The sequence below is a fragment of the Lactuca virosa genome, chromosome 4 (assembly GCF_052849685.1).
Source record: "Lactuca virosa cultivar CGN04683 chromosome 4, Lactuca_virosa_CGN04683_v6, whole genome shotgun sequence".
NCBI lineage: Eukaryota > Viridiplantae > Streptophyta > Magnoliopsida > Asterales > Asteraceae > Lactuca > Lactuca virosa.
Window position 1 is genome coordinate 109,759,051 of NC_136429.1, and position 20,769 is coordinate 109,779,819.

Sequence of the window (20,769 nt, forward strand, 5' to 3'; positions counted from 1 at the left end):
ATTATCCTTCTTCGCTAATGACCCTTTTGGGAAAAAGGCATCAGAGTTCATATAAATGAGTTTTAATCATGGAGAAAAGAGAAAGTGATCGTTGTTAGCTGTGTCGGAGTGAAGTTCGGCGATATTAAAGTGAAGATCGGTGTTGAGTGAGTGGTGGTAGGAGTGGAGGCAAATAACAGGGTTTTTTGTAATTTTGTTTTCGCTTTCCTTTTTTTAGTTTAAATATAATAAAAAACAAGTTTTAAAATAAAATAAAAAGAGTATATTTTTTTTAAGTAGGGCATTCACTAACCGCATAAGAAATCGAAACCATAGGGATCATCTATGTAAAAAAAAAAAAGCTAGAGTCAAAATCCAAATATCTGAAAACCGTAGCATAACCATTTATGTAATTTTGTCTTTATTTTTGTTTATTCCATTTTCTTGCTTCAATTAAAACATATAAAAAAAAGAATCAAATTTGTTTTCAGGTACCATTGCCAAGTACAAAAGAAAAAATAAAAATAAAAAATGAGAAAATTTGAACACAAATCAATCGTTACATACATATAATATAAAAAAACATTCGAGTGAAGTAATATGTGAAACTTATTTCTTACATGTAATTCCATTTCCTCCACCCGTGCAATCAAGCATGCCAAAATCCATCATTGGCGAGCCATGTTCATCCTTGATTTCATTAGGAGAGAACACGCAGAGGGCACAATCAGCCGTAAGGAGTGAACTAGTCTTGTACTTATCATCACCACCAACCACAGGCATTGCCACTCCTTGTTTTGCTGGATTCTCAAAATCAGGACGATAAGTTCTACCAAGAATCCCTTCAACTTTAGATGATAAACCAAAGAATCGGAATTGTACTTCCAAATGAGCAAAGTTATCATTTGATGGAATCTGATAATTATGGATCTTGCTATCTTCTTCTGATACTGGAATTACATTGACAGATATTTCAGCAAGATCTAGTATGTTCACCGTTATACTATTGGTTGTTGCAGTCCTTTCAACTTGTATGTTGCCTTCTGTGGAATTCCACTCGGAGGAATGGCTTTCTGGAATGAACAATTCCTTCCCATCATATGATAACTTTACATGATCAACATTATCATCCCACTTTTCAGTCCTTGTTGCTTCAAGAGTGAAATTGTGATGGCCAAACTTAAGACCCAGTGCTTGGATCCACGTATAGTCACGAGTTCTCCCTTCAGGTCTAAGTCCAATAAAACGTGCGTTTATTTGGAGATCGGAATCAGATATCAAACTAAAATGCTCGTTGCTTTTTCCATGAAAATAGAATACAATTCCATCACCACCTATGAATCGTGGGTCGTAGCATGCAGCTCCAGGTCCATTGCAGTTTGGTTTACGTGCTATCAACATGCACCCAAATATATGATTTATCAGTTGAACTATATATATTTTCATGCGTGTATATTTTTTCGATGGTATTTGCTCATTTTATTCGCGTATTTCACTTATAACAGCCCATAAATGAAAACTATTGGAACCATTAATGTTATAAATCTTCTAATTTTGAAGAGGGGGGTTTCTTTGACTTACATTTACACACGGCCTCGCATTTGGGTGAATAGCAATCAAGAAAACATGCTTTGTCTTTCGGGTTCTTTGGTTTAACCTTGGGGCATTCTACTGGGCACTTGATGCGCTTCATGAAACACCTGCTTTTTCGGCTCTTGCATGTTAAAAGCTCTTGTACAGGTTTCACAGGCTTTGGAGGCTTAACACGCTTTACCTTATTAGCAGATGCTGCTTCAGTCACCATCGACACCAACATTGCCTGTAAAAATAAAATTATCACTAGTGTCTTAACACCCAACATCATCATCTTTTGTTTTAATTTTTGAAATTGCAAAAGATGATATTGTATTAAATAATGGCACACGAGATAGAGGATCTCCAACCTCGTATATATAAGTAGTCTACATAGTGAGTTTGCAACTAATTCTTAAAATATTGAAGTGTTGCAAGTTGTGTTCGGCAAGTTTGGCGTTGAAGATTTTTGAAGTCAATAATGTTAAATCACCAAATTGTAACTGTAACAAAAATGTTTGGAAGCTATAATTAAGTTTAAATGTCAAGTTAAAAAATCTTAAAATTGTTGATGAACTAATATATCAATTTCATTCGGTTTACTTAAGTTGTAAGTGTAAATGCAAAAATAACAAGTGACTTTAACTCTGTATTATAATATTTTATTTTATACTTTTTTTTTAATTCAATATTATTCTATTATTTTTTATTAAGATAATACATTTTGAAAATTCCATTGAAATGTAGCTAGCATTATAGTTCTAATTCTTCTGAATAGAACATTATATTTTTTAAAATATATCTCGATGAAAACTAATTATTTGTATCACTATAAGAAATCAACGCAATAACGGTGATCTGAACCTAATAGAACAACTAATGAATATCGCTTAAACTATTAGTGGCGACGTCAATGGCGCCGACACCGCCGCCGCTAATGCTCCAAAAAAACCGGGGCATAATTTTCTCGAGACGGTGTTGCCGCTAAAACTCTATTATCGTCGCCGCTAAAACCCTATTATCGTCGCCGCTAAAACCCTTGCATCGCAGCTAAATGTGTGCACATATATACCCCTCTTCCAGTTATTCTTTTTGTATTTTGTCATTTTACCCTCCATCCATCGATGCTCTCCCGATTTCCGACAACGAAATTGACTATCACCAGTGAAACCCAAGCATCCTCTATCACCGACGACGAAAAGGCCGCCATCACCGACGATAGAAGGTCCAACACCGATGACACCACACAGCTGCTAGATTTTCTGCTAAGACAGGTGCTCTTCCTCCTATTTTTCGATTTATTGACTCTCAAAAATGACTATCTAAATGATTATCTATTGAGTTGGGTGTTTGATTTTGTGTATTAAGCTTTGTTGAACTCTAAACTCGGGTTGTCATCACCGCCACCATAGCTTCTAAATTTTCTGCCACCCCAACACCCCTACATTACCACCACCATTCTGATTTTGTTCCACCACAAGTTCTATTCCATTTCATTAAGTATTTTAATCTAGTTCTTCGTATTGTATGCATTATGTATGTATGTAATGTGTATGATGTATGTATATGAAATAGAATACATAAATATATGTAATGTGTGTATATATATGTATGTCATGTGTATATATATGTATGGAAAAATTGAAAAAAAGTAGCATGTTATAATGAATATGTAATATGTATAGGATGTATGTTTAAGTGTATTTATATGTATTCGTATGTATGTATTGATTGGAACATCTCTTAACTTTTAAGGGCTTTTTTGGAAAGTACAATGTTATAATGAAAAAATGAAAAATAAAGTACGATGCTATAATAAAAATGCAATATGTGTAGGATGTATGTTTAAGTTTATATGTATGTATGTATTGATTGGAAAATCACTTCACTTTTAAGGGCTTTTTTGGAAAATACAATGCTATAATGGAAAAAATGAAAGAAAAAAGTAGGATGTTATAATGAATATGTAATATGTGTAGGATGTATGTTTAAGTGTATTTTTATGTATATGTATGTATGTATTGATTGGAACATCACTTAACTTTTAAGGGATTATTTGGAAAGTATAATGTTATAATGGAAAAAATGAAGAAAAAAAGGAGGATGCTATAATGAAAAAACAAAAACAGATGCCATAAATAACAATAATATTGTAAAGTACAATGTTACAATAGGATAAAATTATATATTTTTTGTCTATATGTATATGTTTTTTTTGTATTAGAAACTTTATTTGAATTCCAAATTCAAATTTTAACTTTTATTCATATTGTTTGTCTATATTGTAGATCTTATAATTTTGCATCCTAACTTTTATTCATATTGTGTTTCTATATTATACATCTTATAATTTTGCAGGCTATATATGAGGTTTAGTTGGGTGACACTCTTTTACATGATGGTCAATGTTATGGGCTTAGGACATGGAGATGATGGAGCGGGGGATCCACCACCTCCAGTAGGCTCTGGTCACGGACAACATGAAGAGGATGGTAAGTCTTATTATGATATATTTATTAGATATTTTTATTCATTTATTATAAACTATCATGACTAATATTTTTAATTGTATTTTTGATTATCTAAAAACATCTAACTATCAAAGCTGATACGAGCAAACACGGGAAAACCCGTTGATTTGGATTTCGACAGGGAGCTCACATTTTCCCCTGTCGGGAAACGTGGTAATTGGTTTACCTATGATATTGGGAGGTATATGTGGGAGAACATCCCTTTAACGTATCTGCTTGGGACAATGTTTCCCCCACTTTAAGGAAGTCACGGTCGTTCATTTGAAGGTAACTTGAATAATATTTTAAGTTTAGTTGTGATTGGTATTTAAGTGACTAACTTTTTTGTATTTGTAGAGAAAGTTTGATTTGGACAAGGTTAACTTGGATCCCCCAGCGTGCTCAGTTGTTGCGGAGCATTATTGCGACTCTACAAAAAAAATTACAGAGCCTAGAAAAGTACCATGCATACTTATTTTTAGAATGTTAGAGGGCTTGCAGATATTCCAAGGGCATTAGCCACCCCCCCCCCCCCCGAGGGTATTTCATGTGAAAATTAGGCACACGCAGTCGAACATTTTCAAACGCCCGAATTTGTAAAGCGTTCGGCGGTAAACAAAGGAGTCTGTGTACAACAAGTTGTAAACAGAGGGGGGTCGTGCTCGTATAGCAATGCCGGTTTCAAAGAAGTGAGTTATGATATATTTAACTATTTATTTAAAGTATAATTAATCTATTTGTTAATGTTAAATATGACATCACTAGACTCGAAGCATTTCGTAAGGCTAATACCGATCGTCAAGGAGTATTTAGTAAACCTTATATGGTTGTGTCTATATACGATCAGGAACAACTACAATCACATGTAATTGTTAGTTTAAGTGTATTTGTAAAGTACAATGCTATAATGGAAAAATGAAAAAAGTAGTATGCTATAATCATTTGACCTTAATTTGTAAAGTAGAATGCTATAATGATATGTTGGTAATAATTTTGTTATTTACTTATATTTTCATAAGTTTAGTTATAGTACAATGCTATAATGGAAAAATAAAAAATGGTACAATGCTATAATATATATGCAATATTGTGTAGGATGTTGTTTGGTTATAGTTTGATATGTTGGTGCACATACAACCCTAAATGCTTTGGATCTATGTTTTCTCTAATTATACATGAAATATTGTTTCCAAAGCATTAAGCCTACAACTAGCATGCAAATGACATAATCAACATAGAATTGAGTTATATAATTACCTATTTGTTGTAGCTTGTAGAACTTCTTGAGTTTGGCCTTTAAGAACTTAGTGCCCCAAGTGTTGCACCTAAAATGGAATCACAACACACCTAGAACAAAGGAGACTTTTGAGAGAGTATTTGCACCAAAATCGGCTCATGGAACTCCAAGAACACTAGTGTGTCATTTTGGATGCTAAGGGGCTTCTTATATAGTGTGGCAAGATTAGGGTTACACCATGTAAACCCTAATGGGCATGACTTTCCATATTCCTTAGGCTCCATGGGTTTAAAACTCCATGGATCATCCATGGACTGTCACATGGGTTTAGCCTAACCTAAGGAATCATGGATCATTGGCCCACACCATAAGAATGAATGATTTACTAAATCAACCCCTTATATTTAATTAGTCTCTTTTGATCACAAAATTAATTCCAAACTAATTCTTGATCAATACTAATTAATTAATATGATTTCATATTAATATATTAGAACTTATAATATATTAATAAATCATAAATAACCTCTTCTCAAAAGTCCATCCTATCAAATTGTCCTGGTAATATGCAACCCAAATGGACGATGCTACTCTCGAGTCAAGTACATACAAATTATAGTTATGGGCTTAGACACCTAATCCAACAGGACCACCATTAGACCCACTAGAAGAGGATCCAACATGATACTTTCCCTTGTGGCTCTTTAAGTAAGCTTTCCTCTTCTTTCCCTTCCCTTGTCCAATTGCCAAGACATGGATAGTAGTAGTAGGAGTAGGTACAACAGATTTTCCTTTCAAACTACTTTCAGCAGTTCTTAAAAGACCTTGAAGTTTGCTTAGAGTCACCTCCTCCTTGTTCATATGGTAAGTCATATGAAACTGATCATAACAAGGAGGTAAAGAGTGTAGGATAATGTCAATTGCCAATTCTTCATCGAAATTGACATTCAACTTTAGCAAGAGGTCCACAAACCTTTGCATCTTTTGCAAGTGGGTCGTGATAGACTCTCCATCCTTCATTATGGTAGTAATCATGGAGGCAATGATTTCATACCTCTCCTGCCGAGCACTTTGATGGTACCTTTTCCATCAAATCCTGATGCATTTCATAAGGTCAAAAGTCCTCATAGGACTTTTGAAGCTCAGCAGTCACGGTAGCAATCATAATACACGACACCTTTGTCGCGTCCCTCTCATGAGTCTTATACTCAGTAATCTGTTCGGGAGTAGCAGTGTTTTCATCAACCTCTTTTAGCTATTTATCGAGGACATGTTCTTTGTCCTCGTAGCGAATAGCCATGCGGATGTTTTGAATCCAATCATTGAAGTTCGATCCATCAAATATGACTCTCCCACATAGGTTCATTAGGGATAAAGAGCCGGAAGGGATTGGGTTTGAAGCATTGTCTGAAGTAGACATCTGAAAAGAAAGACAAAGTTTAGATTAGATAATGATCCTTAATATAACACCCAAATGAAATATTAAGGCTAGGACCCAACACAATACTCTACAATTCGGAAGAGGGATGTCGTAATCCAATTGTAAAATATTTGAAGGTGGGTAAATGACGATTTACCAATTTCCACCATGAAAAACGAAATTGATTATTAAGTTTTAAATGAATTGAAACTCCTAGATTCTTTTGAGATTCATTGAACTTTCAATGGCATGTTGAAATCTCGATTATGCCCTTCAAGTTTGTGACTGGGATACCGAGGATCACAAACAAGGTGTGAATAACCATGCAAATGTGCTTGGTACTTTTAATGTTACATATCACTTGATCAATGTGCCGGTTAACCACACACGCTCCATTGATCCGTGATTAACATCAAGCTACCCTTTTCCACCCTTGCTAGTCCCAAATTAGTGTGACGATTAACCACGCACGCTCCACTAACGAGTTAGCAAGGTGCAAAGTGCAATTTCCATGGGATAGCACCATTTTCACATTTTTCCTAAAGTAACTAAGATTGGGTATTTATAAAAGTTTAGTTACTTTATAATATCATTATATTTATTAATGAGGATTAATGTCCTATCCTACCCGTTCGGTTAACGACCCTCCGCCAATCAAGGAAGCGGTGGGTGAGAGTGGACACTCATTAAACCACCATTTTATAGGCAGTAACCTTATACCTCCCTTATAGACCGGCTTCGTGAATGAGGCCTACTAATGGTAAGACTGACTTGTCTTATATATATATATATATATATATATATATATATATATATATATATATAAGTATTAAACTTTAATATTATAATAGTATATGGTTAAATTTTAAACTTTTAAAATTCTAGGGTTTGGAATTAATGTTTCAGAAATGAGACTTTTCAAATTCCAAAACTTGAGGACAAGTTTTGAAATTCTTCAAAACCTCTTAAGTTTTAGAATTTATGTTACATAAAAGAGACTTTCCAAGTTCCATAACTTGAGGAAAAGTTATGTAACTCTTCAAGACCTTTGGAATTCTATAACTTAAAAATTAATGTTTCATGAATGATGACTTCTCATATTTCATAACTTGAGGACAAGTTATGAAACTCTTCAAGAAACATTTAGATCAATTTAACTAATAACATTATCATATAATTTGTCATTTACCAATTGACCTAATATTATTCATATAATTTCAAATTTTTACAAATAATTAGTTTTTCACAAAATCAAGTAATTATCTTAAAATTTGACAATGATTATATTATTGGATGGGGATAAACATTACCATATCAGTAAAATCGAATTTTTTAAACCAAAACAGTTTGTGGTAATGATCCTAATCCAAAACAGGCCAAAAACTCGAAAATTCTGCCATCTGATGATCTAACTCGTCGAGTCCCATTATAGACTCGTCGAGTTCATCATCATATGATCCAACTCGTCGAGTTCCATGATGGACTCGTCGAGTTGGCCCTGGAAGAATCCAGAAATGCAATTTTTTCAACTTTAAAAATTACACAATTGCATCAATATAATAGAAAACACTCATGACTCTGATACCACTGTTGGGTTTTATGTACTCTAACATGCCTATGGTGCACATACAACCCTAATGCTTTGGATCTAAGTTTTCTCTAATTATACATGCAATATTGGTTTCCAAAGCATGAAGCCTAAACTAGCATACAAAACTTCATATATGAATCATAAAACTAGTTAGAAGATTACCTTTTGATGTAGCTAGTAGAACTTTGGCCTTAAGGGAACTTAGCACCCCAAGTGTTGTGCCTCAAACAAGTCACAAACACCAATAAACAACTAGATGAATATGAGAGATGTTATGGAGACTCAAAATCAGTTTCTTCTTCTTGGAATGCAAGTGGTAACCAATTTTAGGCTTAGAGTTACATATATATAGTGTAGAATTCCAAGAGTCATGTGTAACCCTAATTCTTAAACTTAAGCTTATGATCCAACAATTGATTTGGACTAACACATCATGGTCTAACCAATAAGCTTAGCCCATCACAAATCAATCATGGATCATTAGCCCAATCCATATGTATCAATTTAATTAGTCTCTTTTGATCACTAAATTGTTGGGAATAAAACCCTAATTGTGAATTGATGAACAAGATGCGGAAAATAAGAACACACGCAATAAAGAAGATATGTCGAATGATCATTCGATTTATTCAAAACATGAGGAATAAATTACACTTTCAGAATAGACTAAAAAATCTAACTCTACATAAGAAACCTCACAATGTTTGGCGGCTACATTTTGCCTCACTCTTAACCCTAATTATGAATAATACATGACTATTTATAGGGAAAAGACAAGTCTTGGGATTTTAACCTACACTTCATCAAGGGGGCCCATTGCTATAATCCATGGAGTACTTTGAAACCCTACAATCTCCCCCTCAAAGTATGGAATGGATGACAAGGTTTCAACTTCCAAAACAAGCATCTAGAAAATAATAAATGATCTCGCAACGAGGAATATTTGAAGCAATCCATGAATCTTGATTCTTCAATAGTCTTCAAAAACGGGCTCTAGGATATATAAACCAAGCACTGAAGTAATGTCTTTAAACTTTATTTTCTAATGTAATCCCAAAGATCTTCAAGAAAGCCAAACCCACCATAAAAAACCCATTTCAGAATTAAGAAACCAAATCAATTTTTGTCTTTGAAGAACTCCCCCTCCAAGTCACAATGATCTTCAAATAAGCTAATGATATAAGCCACCAAAAAAATCATGTAACACCCTAAATTTAAGATTTGTAACGCCACTGGATCGAGAACATACATACAAGAAGTCGGAGATATATCAAGACTTTAGAAGAGCTCGACGAAGAACTGCTACTGTAAAGGCTACTTCTCTGTAAAAGCTTTTAGAAGAGCTCGATGAAGAACTACTACTGTAAAAGCTACCTTCATAATTCTACCACAAGCTTTATCAAAAATCTTCAAATTTGAAAAGTCACAAATCTAATTTCGAATGGCCATACCAAATTCTCCCCCGTTTTATAATAAAAAAAATGATTATAAAGCCTTCAAATGGTCATGAGAATGATCTTGAATGGATAAATAATTACTATGCTCCCCCGTGACAAAATGATATAAACAATGATGTTTAAAATCCGAAAAAGTCGAAAAAAATTTGACGTTATTGCGAAAAACGGCTTTCTGAACCGCCAAGACTTGATGGAATCCTTAATTTTCTGTTCACGAAAAAATATGTGCATTAAAAAATCCAAAAGTGTTCACCAGCCCTCAAATTTGCAAACTTTCCGAAAAATAGGCTAAAATTGTCACATTGCTGAAAGTCAGGGGATTAAATTAATAATTATGCATCATACTCCCCTTCATTTGTAACAATTTCTGGAAACGGACCAAAATCGCCAAGCTTTGAAAACAACAGGGACCAAAAGTGTCAAATTGTTGAAGTTGCAGGGACCAAAAATGAAACATTGAGTCATCTTTCCCAATTTAACGTCTGATACAACTCGTTTTCATATCTTGAAGAACACGAATCCAAACAACTCCCATTTATACTTTCGTTACGAGCACTGAGTTTGTTTGTGAATCAAGTCTAGTCTAATTTCCAATTGCGAGAGGAGTACGCATTTCGACCCAATTCCACCTGCGAATCCATACGAAAAAAAAAACGACGGCAAATAGTTCGCTCCTAGTCAAAAATTGTGAATCAAGGCAACCCCAATTCCTTGACCTTTCGCTCCGAATCAATCGATCACAACCCAATGCGAATCACCAGTAAAACCGAATCCAATCACAGGTTCACTTGTGAAATCACAGTCAACGAAACGTTCGCAGGTATGATGTCCGCCCAATGTTCACCCCGAATCACAGTCAATTTTGACTTTTCTGTTTAACTGGTAATAGCGAATAAGCACACAACCACCCGATTTCATTCACTCGCATGTAAGGTCTATCAAACTAATTTGTCACACCCCCAAACCGAGATGGTGGAAACATTCAGGGGCGGAGGACGTCATGTACAATATCATAACAATGCACAATAGTAAAACAAGCAACAACATCCATTGCATGAATAATATAGTTAATACATGTGTGTTCTTTGTATAGTTGTATGACACCAAAATGTATAGCAAAAATAAAATACGAGTCTTGAACATACTCCGTCTTCTCAAAATCTGTGCTAGTGTACCTGTCTACTGGTTCCCTGAGAATACAAGTTATTTTGAAAGAGAGTATCAACACTTAAGTTGGTGAGTTCATAAGTATTTATTGTCAAATGTGTGTATTTGTTTCATCAAAATGTTGGTATACTTACCAGAAAATCCTATATTTTCCACTTAAAATGAAAATTAGTCTTTTACCCAAGACCCAACTGTTTGTATGTTTTGTTCTCTTTGAAATAGTGTAAAATGTATGTTTGTACTTGAAATAGTATAAATGTATGTTTTCCATATTTGTAAACTATCTTTACTAGAAAAATAGTTTGCATTGTTCATGTGTGAACATCACTGTATGTATATAATGGAAAATGAAGATTTACAGTAGTGTTGTTTAAAATAACACCATTGAATAAATATATGACTTGTAACCAAAATGGTTAGTTAAAGTTCTAATCTGAATTAGGTTATAACCATACTTAATTTACTAGTATAAAACACGACGTTCTTCAAGCGTCGAAAAAGATATGACATTTGTCACTCGTAGACCTGATGGTCCCAACTGTAGCTAACAGCAAGGTGTGGGATTGTTAGTCTCGTATAGATCTATACACAAACTCACGCTCTCCCTCCAGGAGACTCTAGTTATAAAACATGACTTAGCAAGAATATTGCTAAGTACCATGAAGAAGTATATCACATTCTAGTCAACTTGTTTTCGTATAGTATGTATATGTTTCTTGTTCTTGTAAATGAATAATGTACTTTGTAATGAAAAGCAATAGTATGTATGTATTGATTCATGTATTGTTTCTCTGATCTAGAAATTAGAATGAATTGATTCTCTAAACTATACCTATTATAGTTTACTAGTATGTTTGTGTGAACTGTAAATGATTTGGAGAAAATACTTATTTGCCCAGCATATGCAATTGAGTTATGTATGTTCTTGAAAGTGAGATTTAATATTCATGTATGTATTTAGTATGTATAATTATGATTTAACCAACAGTCGGATCGGTGATCCTACCCTAAGCCCACAACCAAACAAGGAACAGTGGTCCGACTCTAAGGTATTAGCAATAGTCCTAAGTTCGTTAAAGCATGATTATACATAAATATACAAATGAATATGATTTTCATAATAAATAGAAATCTAAATAATTTAAAAAGAGTTTGAAAATGATTTTTAACAATATTTATAAGCATAAGAATTTCTTTGTTTGTTTGTTTTCACATGTAAGAGTTAACACAATTCTATTGTGTTTTACTTGTATTCCCCCCCCCCCCCTAAAAACATTGAAAAAGGTAAATTGTAAGGGTATGAACCCACCTTAAGTGAATGATTCGATTGAAGGTTCGATATAGGAAGCTCTTCCACAAGTTAGATCCCGAGATAAAAACGAGTCCTAAAAGCATTTCACGTAATATATATGTATACTATTAGTGAATATAACTGCAAGTATGTTAAGGAAATGGACTAATTTGTAAGTTTCACTTACAAATAAGAGTGTTTGAAGTGATTTAGGAAGGCTGCAATGAGTTTTCGGCCAGCCTCTTGGGTTTTTGGCCCAATGAAGATCTTGGTGTTCTTGGTGAAATTAAGGAGATTCAAGGGTTTTCGGTTGAGGATCACCAAAAAGGAAGGTGATTGCTTGAAGAAATGAAGAACACTTGATGTTCTAAACAAGATCCGAAGGAGATACAAGCCTTTTTTGGATGATAGTTGAGAGAGAATAAGGGTTTTCGGCTGGAGTTTTTGAGAGCAAAAGTGTGTGTTTTCGATTAGAAGAGTAGAAGTGAGGAAGTGTTTTCGGTCTCCCCATATGTATATGGCCGAAATCGTTGATGGGATACATGCATTGGTTTTCGCACCGAGTGGATAAGACCGAATTTTACGGTCAGAAGGAAGTTCCCGGCTGCGAACCGAGGGTTTGCGGTCCGAAGCGGGTTCTCGGCTGCGAACCGAGGGTTTGCGGTCCGAAGGTTTACAGCCCATGCGAGACTTCTCGGATTAAGCACTACACTTCTAATTTAAGCAACACTTCTAATAAAGGGCTTTTAAACACATATAGATTTTTAAATCTAACTTAACAAGTAAATCTAAAAAGTAAGTTTGACTTTATTCGACGTGTTTTACTTTAATTGGCCCAAGTTTGACTTTGGTTGACTTTTACAATATCGAAAATAACGAGTTGTCACATCATCCCCCCGTTAAAGGGAATTTCGTCCCGAAAGTTAGTCTATAGAGATACACATGGACTAAGGGAAAAGATGCAGATACTTATTTTCATTTGATCCTCTCGCTCCCAAGTGAATTTAGGTCCCCGTTTTGCATTCCAGCGAACCTTCACTATCGGGATACGGCTTTGTTTGGTTTGTTTGACTTCCATATCCATGATTTCCACTGGTTCTTCCCTGAATTTGAGGCTCTCATTGATCTCGATTTCATCGAGTGGGATAACAAGAGTATCATCAGATAGACACTTCTTTAAGTTGGATACGTGGAAGGTAGGGTGTACGTTACTAAGTTCTTGAGGTAGTCGGAGCTTGTAAGCTACTGGGCAGATTCTAGCGAGAATCTCAAAAGGCCCAATGTACCTTGGATTTAGTTTGCCACGCTTTCCGAAGCGTATCATGCCCTTCCAGGGTGAGACCTTTAATAGTACAAGGTCACCAACCTGAAATTCAAAGGGTTTCCGTCTTTTGTCAGCATAGATTTTCTGTCGATCTCTAGAGGCTTTTAGTCGTTCACGGATTTGTACAATCTTTTCTGTTGTTTCTCGGATGATTTCCGGACCAGTGAGAGTGTTGTCATGAACTTGTCCTTTAGCTAGTTGCGTGTCACCCACCTCAGCCCAGCACAGAGGGGATCTGCACTTCCGGCCATAGAGGACTTCGAATGGAGCAACTTTGATACTAGTATGGTATTTGTTGTTGTATGAGAACTCGACCAATGGTAAATGGATATCCCACGCTTTACCAAAGTCGATCACACAAGCTCTCAGCATGTCTTCCAACGTTTGTATCGTTCTCTCACTCTGTCCATCAGTTTGTGGGTGGTAGGCTGTACTCATGTCCAACCTAGTTCCTAGAGAGTTTTGTAGCGACTGTCAAAATCTTGAGGTGAATCTACTATCTCTATCAGAGATAATAGATATGGGAACACCATGTAGTCATACAATCTCCCTAATGTATGTCCTGGTTAGTTTCTCCATCTTGTCAGTTTCTTTGATTGGTAGGAAGTGTGCGGACTTGGTTAACCTGTCGACGATCACCCAAATGGTATCAAGACCACCCGTTGTCTTGGGAAACTTGGTTATGAAATCCATTGTAATCCGCTCCCACTTCCACTCAGGTATCTTCGGTTGTTGTAGTAAACCTTAGGGCTTTTGGTATTCTACCTTAACCTTAGCACAAGTAAGACACTGGCCCACAAAGGTAGCAATATCTGCTTTCATGTTAGGCCACCAATATAAATTTTTGAGGTTCAGATACATCTTGTCTGAACCTAGATAAACGGAGTACCGAGTATTGTGTGCTTCGTTCATGACAACGTCTCTGAAACCACCGTGCTTCGGTGTCCAGATCCGGTCCATGAGGTAAAAGGCTTCGCAACCCTTGACTTATAAGTTCTTATCCATCCCTCTTAGGGTTTCACCTGCCACATTTTCAGGTTTCAAGGCTTCCTGCTGAGCCTCTTTGATTTGTGTGGACAGATGTGAATGGATTGTCATAGTCAATACCTTGACTCTACGACCTGAGTACTCCTTCCGACTTAGGGCGTCTGCTACTACATAGGCGTTACCGGGATGATAACGAATTTCGCATTCGTAGTCATTTAGTAGCTCGAACCACCGTCGTTGTCTCATGTTGAGCTCCTTCTGGTCGAATATATGTTGAAGGCTTTTGTGGTCTGTAAAGATAGTGTTTTTCGTACCATACAGGTAGTGTCTCCAGATCTTTAGAGCAAATACTACTGCTCCTAACTCAAGATCATGAGTAGTGTAGTTGACTTCGTGTGTCTTAAGATGTCTTAAGGCATAGGCGATGACCTTTCCTCGTTGCATAAGAACACAGCCAAGCCCTTGGTTGGATGCATCGCAGTATACCACGAAATCTTTTATCCCTTCTGGGAGGGACAATATCGGTGCGCTGAATAAGGATTGCTTCAGCGTTTGGAATGCATTTTCTTGTTTCTCTTCCCAGTCAAAGGTCACACCTTTCTGGGTCAAGGTGGTAAGTGGTTTCGCAATCTTTGAAAAGTTCTGAATGAACCTGCGATAGTAGCCAGCGAGGCCTAGAAATTGACGAATTTCAGTAGGCGTCCTTGGTGCTGACCGGTTCTCAATGGCTTTGATTTTGGAAGGGTCCACATGAATTCCCTCTTCGCTGACCACGTGACCCAAGAATTTGACTCTTCGAATCCAAAATTCACATTTTCAGAACTTCACATAAAATTTCTCTGCTCGTAGAGTTTCTAAGACCCGTCGTAAGTGTTGACTATGTTCCTCCTTACTGCGTGAAGAGATAAGTATAACATCGATGAATACAATCACGAATTTATCTAAGTAAGGACGGCACACCCGGTTCATTAAGTCCATGAACACCGCGGGCGCATTGGTTAATCCGAAATGCATCACTGCAAACTCGTAGTGACCAAAACGAGTTCGGAAGGCTGTTTTGGGAACATCTTCCTCTAAAACTCGTAACTGGTGATACCCGGATCTTAAGTCAATCTTTGAAAAGTAGCTTGCTCCTTGAAGTTGGTCGAACAAGTCGTCTATTCGTGGTAGAGGGTATCGGTTCTTAATGGTCAGTTTGTTTAGCTCGCGATAGCCGATGCACATACGGAACGATCCATCCTTCTTCTTCACGAACAAGACTGGTTCTCCCCAGGGTAAGAAGCTTGGTCTGATGAATCCCTTGCTGAGTAGTTCGTTCAGTTGACTGGATAGTTCCTTCATCTCATCTGGTGCTAGTCGGTAGGGCGATTTGGCTACAGGGGTAGCTCCTGGAATTAAGTCGATTTTGAACTCGACTTGACGTTGTGGTGGTAATCCTGGAAGATCTTCGGTAAAGATGTCGGGAAAGTCGCAGACTTCTGGGATGCTCTTTATGTCTTTCACCGTTTGGCTCACATCAACTACGTGAGCGAGGAACGCATGATATTCCTTTCATAAGTACTTCTGGGATTGAATACTCGAGATGATTCGAAGGTTCGTGCCTGGTTTGTCGCCATAGATAACATGGTTTCGCTATTCGGTAGATTAAGACGAACGGCTTTTTCAAAACACAGAATGTCAGCACGATGGAGACTCAACCAATCCATGTCGATAATGACGTCGAAACTTTTAATTGAGACAGGCATGAGGTCGATTTGAAATGAATAGCTATCTAGAGTGAGGGTGCATCCTATGTATATATTGTTAGTGCTCTCAGTCTTCCCGTTAGCCATTTCTACGATGAACGTTTCTTTTAGTGCTTGTGATGGTTGTGTAAGTAAGTGTTTAAATTTTTGATTCACGAAACTCCTCTTCGCTCCACTATCAAATAGTATGCATGCATAAGAGTTATTGAGGAGAAACGTACCCGTGACCACCGTAGCGTCTGCCACGGTTTCTTCATGACCAATAGCGAGTACTCTCCCTACTCCACCAGTATTCCCTACTTTCAGGCAGATCCTTTTGTATTGTCCAACTTCACCACACCCGTAGCAGGCCTGGCCTACTCCAATACCAAGGACCTGGGTGATTGGTCTTGCTGTTGCCTTACAGAAATGGGCAGTGTGCCCCTTCCTGTTGCAGTTAGCACATTGCATCTCTCGGCAAGATCCATTGTGATAGAAGTTACACTTGTTGCACTTCGGCAAACTTGCAGCGTACTGTTTTGCTGGTGCAGGGACAGCAGGGGTCGTTGCGGCATGAACAGCCACAATCTGCTATTTCTTGGCGGAGTTCTGTGCTGATTGATTCTTCTTTCTGTCCCAAAACTTTCTCTTGTTGTCGGTCGCTTTGGCTGGTTCTGGGATAGGGGTTGTTGCTTGCAAACGGACTCCATGGTCAATGAGTCTCTGTGCCAAGCGTTTGGCACTATCAAATGTAGAGGGGTTCGAAGACAAAACGTTCCCCTAGAATGGAGGTACCAGTCCTCATATGTACCTCTCAATCTTTTTGCTTTCTGTGGGGACCATCCCCGAACATAGATCCACTAGATCACTAAACCTAGTTGTGTAAGCCACTATGTCAGAGCCTTTCATAGTAACGCTCCAAAGTTCCTGTTCTAGTTTCTGAACTTCGCCCCTCGGGCAGTATTCTCCTCTCATCAGATCCTTCAGTGTTTCCCAGCCCATCGAGTTAGCCACTATGAGAGTAAGTGACTTCACATGGCTATTCCACCATGTGAGGGCCCTGTTGAAGAAGGTGCAGGCAGCAAATTTAACTTTGCTCCATTCGGGGAAGGAGCAGATCTCGAAAATCGACTCCGTTTTCTCGAACCATTGCGATAGAGCAATGATTCCTCCTCCACTCCCATTAAAGTTCTTGGGTTTGCAGTTGGTGAAGTCCTTGTATGAACACTCCCTAGGGTGTCCATGACTATATCCTTGGGTAGAGTTAATACCCGGTCCACCCCCACTAGTACTGCTGGTGTTGATTTGATTTAAGGCTGTTGTTACAGTCGCGGTTACTGTAGCTTGAAAAACTACAAGATCGAATTGTGGTGGAGGTGGTGGTGGTTGGGTTGGAATTATTGGAGGATTACGTCTGTTTGATTTACGAGGAGGCATCTTTTAACTATAAGTTTATAAAAATGAAGATAATGGTAAGATGTCAACAGTGATTATAATGTGAGTGTTCCTCGAACTATTTTACCCTAGTTCAACATGTATTAGTTTGAGTGTTTGCAACAGAGGTTTATCATTAGAAAAATGAAGGAATTTGGATAGAAACCTTTCCAGAGAATTAGATGCCTGTCAATTCTATTGGTATTATAGATGTATAAAGTTCGGGAAAAATTGACCTTGAAGTAGGTCTACAACATACCAACATAGAGAAAACTTTGACAGCATAAAGACCTAGCGAAACTGAAAATTTCGAGGTCTAATCATAAACAGGAAAATAACACTAGAGTCTATAATTAGACTTAATCTATATCCAAAAGAGTGAGTGGAGTATGCTCTACTCGCGAGGAGTGTTGTTCTGATTAGTACTAGATTCTGCCATGTATTCAGCCAACTGGTGTTTTGTTTCCCACACACGCCTTTCCATTGCCACTTGGCTCTGCCGAAGTTCTCTAACTTCGGATCGGCTGGCATTCAGTTCCCTCTGTAGTGCATCAGTGTGAGTCCTCGTTAACTCCTGGTCATCGTTAAGATGGCGGAGGCGAACTGTATTGACTCCTGAGTTAGCTCTAATCTCCATGACTTGGTCGATGGTCGCTCTTCCCTGTTCAACATTGCGAGCAACACAACGAACCAAGATAGGGAGGACTCTGTCAGCTGATCCTCCCCCGCTCAAGTTGTAGAAGCTTCGGTCCCCATTATAAGGAGGTGGTTGTCCCTGTTCGTGAGTCCACCTTCCCAAGTTTACTGCCCACAGAGGCGTCGGGCCTTGAAAATCCTGTCGAGGGATAGGATTTTGGGAAACTTGGGGTGGATTATAGACTTCGGGTTCTGATTCAGAGTCTTCTTGAACTTCCTCTTCGTTCTCTTCCTCAGAACTCTCCTCGGGGTCTTCTTCTACCGGGACCACAGGGTCATCTTCTTTTGGTTTGGCTTCGAGCCATTCACCGTTCCCTTGATTGGTAAAGTACGGGTCTCCCGACAGATGAAATCCAGCCATGTTATCTAAGCGAGAATAGGGGTTTAAGAAGCATATAATAGATGTATTCCTAAAGATATTTATAAGGCAATCCTTACCAGTTACTTATATACTTACGTAGTGCATACCAGCTATATATAACCAAGATAGAATACACCTTCGAATAAGTGATCCAACTCTAAGACCACAACCAAACAAGGAACAGAAAGTAAAGCGAAGATCACAGATTCTAAGTCTATGACATCTTAGTCACATATAACCTTAGTGTATCCACTCAGCAACTATAGACCTACTAGTAAGGGTCTTTTTAGTTTTCACATAAGTAAATTATAGTACCACAAAATACTCCTATAGTATTTTAAGTTTATGTTATGTTCTAGTGGTTCGTTGTAGTAAGAGTTGGTAAGTTTTTAGACTTGTTGCAACACCACGACCATTCCTAGGCATATGCTAATCACTTTTCGGATAGATATAGTTAATCAGGCTATATCAATCCCAGACCTGATTATATATCCCCAAGCCTACTCGTGTTGTTCGACAATCACAATACTTTTGTTCTATTCTAGTATGACACTGTTTCTGGTATGAATGCATGTATGTATACTTTAGTAAAATATTTGTTATATTTAAAAAGTATATCTCTTGGTCAGAGTGTTTTAATCCCATTGTATTTATAGTTGTATATCTTTTATGGGTTGATATACTTAGTTCACTATAAACAATGATCTTATACCAATCTGTCACACCCCCAAACCGAGATGGCGGAAACATTCGGGGGCGGAGGACGTCATGTACAGTATCATAACAATGCACAATAGTAAAACAAGCAACAACATCCATTGCATTAATAATGTAGTTAATACATGTGTGTTCTTTGTATAGTTGTATGACACCAAAATGTATAGCAAAAATAAAAGACGAGTCTTGAACATGCTCCGTCTTCTCAAAATCTGTGCTAGTGTACCTGTCTACTGGTTCCCTGAGAATACAAGTTATTTTGAAAGAGATTATCAACATTTAAGTTGGTGAGTTCATAAGTATTTAGTGTCAAATGTTTGTATTTGTTTCATGAAAATGTTAGTATACTTACCAGAAAATCCTATATTTTCCACTTAAAATGAAAAGTAGTCTTTTACCCAAGACCCAACTATTTGTATGTTTTGTTCTCTTTGAAATAGTGTAAAATGTATGTTTGTACTTGAAATAGTATAAATGTATGTTTTCCATATTTGTAAACTATCTTTACTAGAAAAATAGTATGCATTGTTCATGTGTGAACATCACTGTATGTATATAATGGAAAATGAAGATTTACAGTAGTGTTGTTTAAAATAACACCATTGAATAAATATTTGACTTGTAACCAAAATGGTTAGTTAAAGTTCTAATCTGAATTAGGTTATAACCATACTTAATTTACTAGTATAAAACACGACGTTCTTCAGGCGTCGAAAAAGATATGGCATTTGTCACCCGTAGACTTGTTGGTCCCAACTGTAGCTAACAGCAAGGTGTGGGATTGTCAGTCCCGTATAGATCTATACACAAACTCGCGCTCTCCCTCCAGGAGACTCTAGTTATAAAACATGACTTAGCAAGAACGTTGTTAAGTACCATGAAGAAGTATATCACATTCTAGTTAACTTGTTTTCGTATAGTATGTATATGTTTCTTGTTCTTGTAAATGAATAATGTACTTTGTAATGAAAAGTAATAGTATGTATGTATTGATTCATGTATTGTTTCTCTGATCTAGAAACTAGAATGAATTGATTCTCTAAACTATACCTATTATAGTTTACTAGTATGTTTGTGTGAACTGTAAATGATTTGGAGAAAATACTCATTTGCCCAGCATATGCAATTGAGTTATGTATATTCTTGAAAGTGAGACTTAATATTCATGTATGTATTTAGTATGTATAATTATGATTTAACCGACAGTCGGACCGGTGATCCTACCCTAAGCCCACAACCAAACAAGGAACAGGAGTTAAGGTATTAGCAATAGTCCTAAGTCCGTTAAAGCATGATCATACA

General features: G+C 37.0%; 1 protein-coding gene across 1 annotated transcript; it reads right to left on the reverse strand.

Moving 5' to 3' along the window:
* Positions 1-519: 519 nt before the first annotated feature.
* Positions 520-1,850, reverse strand: LOC145168415 (uncharacterized). The gene is made up of 2 exons (XM_079087236.1): positions 1,561-1,850; positions 520-1,370 (listed from the first exon to the last, which is right to left on the reverse strand). The coding sequence occupies exons 1-2, from the start codon at positions 1,844-1,846 to the stop codon at positions 589-591; spliced, it is 1,068 nt and encodes a 355-aa protein (XP_078943362.1). The 5' UTR covers positions 1,847-1,850; the 3' UTR covers positions 520-588.
* Between the last annotated feature and the right edge of the window lie 18,919 nt (positions 1,851-20,769).